The sequence below is a fragment of the Mus caroli genome, chromosome 4, assembly GCF_900094665.2.
Source record: "Mus caroli chromosome 4, CAROLI_EIJ_v1.1, whole genome shotgun sequence".
In the NCBI taxonomy this organism is placed as follows: Eukaryota; Metazoa; Chordata; class Mammalia; order Rodentia; family Muridae; genus Mus; species Mus caroli.
In genome coordinates this window covers 131,691,545-131,697,942 of record NC_034573.1, presented here as the reverse complement: position 1 = coordinate 131,697,942, position 6,398 = coordinate 131,691,545, and the positions used below count along the sequence as shown (strand labels likewise).

Genomic DNA, 6,398 nt, shown 5'->3' with positions numbered 1-6,398 from the left:
TCACCCTAGAGGAAGTGGGTAAGACTGGATGCTGACCCCCAATATTCTCCAACCTCCCAACCCACCTGTCACCACACCCTCTCCACGGCGTCTTAATCACACTGTTATAAAAGCTTGTGGGGTTCCTGAGCCTCGTTTCTTCCTCTAGGAAATGAGGCGTCCTCGGGTTGCCTGAAATACAGTCATACCCGACTCCCATCCGCGCGCGCGCGCGTACACACACACACACACACACACACACACACACACACACACGCGCGCGCGCGCGGAAAGAGAGAGGAGAGAGAACGCTGCATGCGGCCACGCCCCCGCAAAGCCACACCCCTCACCAGCTGACCTCGCACGCCACGTTGTCATGGCGACGCACGTACACAGGCCGGGCAGTCGCGCGGGGCGCGGGCCAAGCTGGAGACTCGGCAGAGTGCGGCGGGCCGCCTCTTCCTGGGCCTGGCAAGCAGCTCCTAGTCCGCAGGGCTCTCGGAGGAGAACAGAGCCCCAGCTTCCTCCTCCTGCCAGGTGAGTGCGGTTCCAGGGATGACTGGCAGAAAGCAGTGGCGAAGATAGGAGGCGTGTCCCTGCCCGGAGTTCTCCAATACAGGCTCCTGTTACAGGGCACTGTTCAGACACCAACCATTCCACCTTAGGTGCAGTCACACCCTGTCGCCAGACGCATCCCACATCCCTTAGGCCCCAGGATCTCCACCTGGTGCCGCTGGAATTAGAAGGGGACTCTTTCCCTTAGGGGGTCATCCACCAGCGGGCAGAGAAATCCCTTACCAGACCTCACATGCCCAGCTATAACTCAAAAGAAAATGTACAGCTGGCTCCCACACTAAGTAGCCCTCATCAGAATATATCTTCCAAAGTCTGCCTCTAACACATCTCTAACCCATGGTTGACGGAAGCTGTTTGGCTCATATCACAGTATCAAGAGAGAACCAACCCACTGTTTAACACCCTCAAATGAATACAGTACTTTCAGGCAGATGTTGGGGGGACTGTACAGGGCTAGACAAAGGTGGACAAACACCACCTAACCAAGGCAGTAGAGAAATAGGCTGAGCTTCCAAAGCTCCATCTAGGTTTGATTCCAGAGAGGGAGGGAATGAAAGATAGCTTCTTCCCTGCCCAGAGCTGAGCTGCCTTTCAGGTATCATTTTGGCCTTTCAGTATTTACAGAGGACTTCTATCCGCCCGTCGAAGAAGCTCCTGGCTCAGGAGATGAAGTAGTGGCCAAAACTGTCAGGATGGCAGAGGGCCCCAAGATTTCACCCTAAAGCAAGAAGCTGATAAGGGAGGGAATAAAGGCAGAGACTCCTAGACCCTCCCCATGCCTTGTCTGTCCTGCATCAGCTCTGGGGTCTGTCAGGCAGGTGGGTGTGCTGGGAACACAGTTCCCAGGAGATGAAGACAGAAGAGTCAGGCGTTCAGGGTCATCCAGTTAGGCTCAGTACTGGGTGGTGATGGAGAGCAGAGACCCTGAGTGTCCTCGTTACAGCTAGAGGGGGTTTCGTTTCTATCCCCAGCCTCTGTAACTCTGCTTCCCAGAACTTTCTCGGAAGAAACAAAAGTGAGGACTTGTTCTTAGACCTGGCATTGAGATGTCTCCTAGGTGCCTGGATGCAGCTCGGTTATTATTCAAACAGAAAGATACATTATCACCAATGTTTCAGGAATGTCGGATGTCACTGAAGTGTTGATTTTTTTTTTTTTTTTTTTTTTTTTTTTTTTTTTTTTTTTTTTTTTTTTTTTTTTTTACTGTGCAGAACTTATTTGGTGTGTGTCATAAGAGAGAAATAGGGATGGATGGGTGGGAGGGACAGAAAACATGGCATTCTGGTCACAGTGGTACACACCGGAATCATAGCACCGGGGAAGAGACTAGAAAATGAGTTCATTTATACTCAGCCATAGAGTGAGTTTGAGGCCAGCCTGGGCTACCTTGAGAACTTGTCTAAAACCCCCAAACCCAAGAATGATGATAAAAATATTAGCAAACTCTCCAGGTAGTGAGCTCAGAGGAGTTACACCTCTACCCCTTCCTTTTCTTTCTTTTGATGTGTCTGGGGTGGGCGTGGGGGTACGTCAGCACTGTTCACACTCAGTGCCACAAAGGTCAGAAGAGGAGATCAGATCCCTGGGAACCTGGGTGATGGATGACCGTGAGCCACCATGTGGATTCTGAGAATCAAACCTGAGCCCTTTACAAACCTGAGAAGACAGTGCTTTTAGCCTCTGAGCCACATTTCTGGCTCTCTTCGCTTTTGTTTCTTTCTTTGTACCCTCACCTACCCTCAAACTCACAATCCTCCTGTCTCAGCCTCCCCAGGGCCAGGTCACAGGCCCGCACCACCACATCTGGCTCTCTGTCCACTTTAAAGATCTCCGTATATTCGACATTTCCCTCATAAGATGATGGAGGGAATCCGTGCAGAGTCCTGATCACATAGAATCCTGCATCTTCGTACTTTGCCTTTAGAAGTCAGTCCTTGGACCAGGGAGACGGCTCAGCAGGTAAATGTACTTGCCAAACGAGCCTGGGGAGGTGTGTTTGAGTTTGATCCCCATTACCCACCCACAGCGGAAGGAGGAAACAGATGCCGGCAAGTTGTCCTATGATCTCCATATGCTTACTGAGGTGTACAGATATCTCAGTAACACACACACACACACACACACACACACACAATCGAAAGCATCCTTTCCTAACTTCAGTATATGGCGAAGTGCAGCGGCTTACAAAGCAAGGATCAGTTGAAGCCTGCTTTTTCCATTGGCTGACTCCTGGTGCTTTGAACTCACTGGGAGCCTGTGGGTCTCTGAGCTGGAGTTTGAGAGGCCCAACTTAGCATCAGTAATAGCCGAGTTTGTTGTTGCCAGGCAACCTGGGAGCGAGTAACTCACCCGCAGTGTCTGAACTAGTAAGCGCTGGGTCATAACCAAGCAAAAATGAGCAGTGGGTGTCACGAGCAGTGGGTGTCACGAGCAGTGGGTGTCACGGATAAGAAAGCCGCTGTCTGCGACATTTGGGTTGTGGTTGGGATACTGGAGCTCTGTTTTGTTTCTCTAGTTAAGAAGAAACATCGGGAATCTGGAGAGGTGACTCAGGGGTTAGAGGTTCTTACTGCTCTTGCAGAGGGCCCAGGTTCAGACCTGCGCACCCAGATGGCATGGTAGGTCACAGGTGCTTGTAACTTCAATGCCAGGGGATCTGATGCCCTCTTCTGACCTCTGCATGTCCCTGCATACACCTGGTGCACATACATACCCTTAGCACATATATGTTCACATAAGATAAATAAATAAATTTATAAAAAAAAGAGAAATACCTTGAATTTGATTATCATATTTCAATGCTTCTCTGTTAGTGATCACTATTAGGAGACATGACCTTCAAAAGACAGAGCTAGCTCACCACCTGGACACTCCCTGTCTCTCTCTCTCTCGGGACTCAATGACATCAGGAGACCCCATTCATCCACCCAGACTTAGAGTGTGTTTCTCTAACCAAACCCTTTTTGGACCCTCCTGTAGGGAAATCAGAAAGAATGAAAGCGTATTTGAAGAGCGCCGATGGCTTTTTTGTCCTGAATAAAAGCACCACAATTGGCAAGCATGCAGATTCGGACCTCGTCTTACAGGTGAGGTACACAGCGTATGCCTGTCCCATGCACCCCCCAGCTCTCCTCCATGTGAGGTAGACTCAAGTCTCCCTAAGCCCAACTGCCACAGGTAGCAAGCAGCCACTTCTGTCCTTGGACAGCCAAGATCCATGCAGGAATCTTCCCGATGGCAGAGGGGAGCTGGCATTTGGTATCGGAAGGTGATGGGCCTTCTGCCAGTTAACAAACTACGTCCTTACAGGTCCCAAATTGCTCCCTGTCCAGAAGCAGCGTTCTGGGGGAGCTTAGAAGGTGTGCACGGGGCAAGTACATTGAAGTGTTCTTCACCATGTGCCCAGGGAAGGGTCTCTTTTTCCAACGCCCCTCCAAGGCCTTCCCTTTCCATAGCTTGGCTCTAAGGGGCCCCTGGAGCCCAGGAAGCTCCAAGGTGAAGCCTTGGGCTTAGCCGTAGTCTCTCGTAATTGAACTTCATTTTCTGACGAGCTGTGGTTTGGTGGTCCAAAGCCTCAATTCACTGACAGCTGAGGAAGTGGAAGAAAGAGATGAATAATGAAAACAGAGACTCTGAAGCTCTTTAAATATTCAAGCTGGCTAAAATATTTTAGAGAGACGCGGGCTGGAGCTTCCCACAGCAGAGGAGCTAGCTTCCCTGAAACCTTGCGCCACAAGCCTTTAATAAGCTTTTTTTTTTTTTTTTTTTGAAAAGGGAGACGGAGTGTGCCCCTCACACTGTTTCCTGGGTGGTTATGCTAGTGTGAAGTGTGATGTATAACAGTGTCAAAGCAGTCCAGAGCACGGGCCGTACATATGTGTGTAGCAGGGGTTGCCTGTGGAGGCTAGGCATCCATGATTTTGCAGATTCACTTGCAGAAGCCAAGATGCCAAACAGCTCAGCACCGGAGATCTAGACACCTCTTCCTAGTTACAGGGGCCCCTCCCACGACCACCCCTAAGCCTTGAAACCAGCACTGTCTTCTCCGCGTCGATAATTCTGTTGTTTGAGGAAAGTTACATTAATTAAATCATACGGTGTGTGATTCGGAGTTTGATTTGAGTTGGTTTCCCTTCCCCTCAGGCCTAGAGATGTACTTAGGTTGTTAGCTTGTTTCTTTTATTGCTGAGTAGCAGACCACGGTACAGACATAGTGCTGTTTGCTTAGCCAGTCGTATACTTGGAAGCGGTGATTATCTCCAGTTTGGGGGTCAGCGTAATAAAATAAGTAGCTGCTCATTTTAGCTTGCCGTCAATTGCTCTGACAAGCACGATGACCAAAAGCACCTCGAGGAGAAATGGGTTTACTTGGCTCACACTTCTGCAGCCCAGTCCATCGCTGAAGGACGTCAGGGCAGGAACTCAAACAGGGCAGGAACCTGGAGGCAGAACCCGAAGCAGACGCCATAGAGGACACTTATTTACTGCTTGCTGGCTTGCTCAGTTTGCTTTCTTAAACACTTCCAGGACCACCTTGTGCGGGGTCAGCACCATCCACAGCAGCCCGGGCCCTCCATGTCAATCATTAATCAAGAGCATGCCCCGCCCGCAGGCTTGTGCACACGCAGATCTGATGTGGAGGCATTTTCTCAATTGAGGTCCCTCTTCCAAGAGGATTCTAGACGGTGCTGAGTTTACCAAGCATCTAACCAGCACGGTGCTGCGTGCTGGACACAGCTTCTGAGTAGGCATGAAAGCCTGGGGATGTGATGGTAGCATCACATGTCACATGGAAATGTCTGCATGGTACCCCGGGAAACCACCAAACTTGTCCAATGCCGCTGTGCAGCTTTCTTCTCCACCAGCAGCGTAGGAGATGGCCTCGCTCGCCTCACCAGCTGCGAATGCCGTCCGCAGCTGTTTGGTTTTAGGTACTGAGAGTGACAGAGGCAGGATAAGCCTATAAATCTCCTTATTTGTCTCATTTCTGATTCCAGAGAGAGGGCATCCAGCATCCTGCCATTACATAGCAGGCTGGTTAGCATTTCTGCAAAGTTCGCCTAATCTTAGAACACATTCATCCAATTTAACAACAGCTCACCACATCTCCTGTGTTACTTTTCTCACGGCTGGGACCAAACAGCCAACAGAAACAATAGAGAACCTTGTCTGAGTGCATGGTATGCAGGAGGGTTCACTCCATGGGAACTTGGCCCTTGTGTGGGGTCAGAGCGTCATGGTGGCAGGAATGTGTGGCAGAGGACCTGCGGATCTCATGACAGATAGGAAATAGCAGGAATGTATAAGACACCAGGGCAGATAAAACTCAAGGACAGGACCCAGTGACCTGCTTCCTCCTTTTAGGTCTCACCCCTATCCCCCCACCCCCCACTTCCCACCACTACCCTAGTCATCCCATCTTACTACAAAGCCAATCATTGAATTGGAGTCTTCAGCACCTCCATGGAAACCACCATCCCAGACTCTCCAGTGGTGTGCTTCATTAAGGCCCAGGGCTAGCTTTCCCCATTGAGTCAAGTTGACCATCAAAATCAGCTGTCACATCCCCTTTTGCATGGCCTCCTACATGACCATCTCCATGCAAGAGCACAGAAAACCCATTCAGTACCCACAGTGGGAAAACCAAGAGAAAGAAGCAGTATTTCTTCTTAGCATATTGAGAGACTTTAAGCCAGGCACGGTGGTGCACGCCGTTAATCCTAGCACTTGCAAGGCAAACTCAGGTAGGTCTCTGAGTTGGAGGCCAGCCTGGTCTACAGAGGAAGTTCCAGGACAGTCAGGGATACACAGAGAAACCCCGTCTCAAAAATGGGGGGGGGGGG

At 50.3% G+C, this 6,398-nt stretch overlaps 1 protein-coding gene across 1 annotated transcript in view; it reads left to right on the top strand.

Moving 5' to 3' along the window:
- The first annotated feature begins 378 nt into the window (after positions 1-378).
- The window catches only part of Fhad1 (forkhead associated phosphopeptide binding domain 1), a 119,575-nt gene continuing 113,555 nt past the window's right edge, over positions 379-6,398 (top strand). Inside the window, exons 1-2 of the mRNA XM_021160433.2 lie at positions 379-516; positions 3,535-3,641. Of these exons, the coding sequence (XP_021016092.1) occupies positions 3,549-3,641 (93 nt within the window). The 5' untranslated portion in view covers positions 379-516; positions 3,535-3,548. The remainder of the gene's footprint in view (positions 517-3,534; positions 3,642-6,398) is intronic.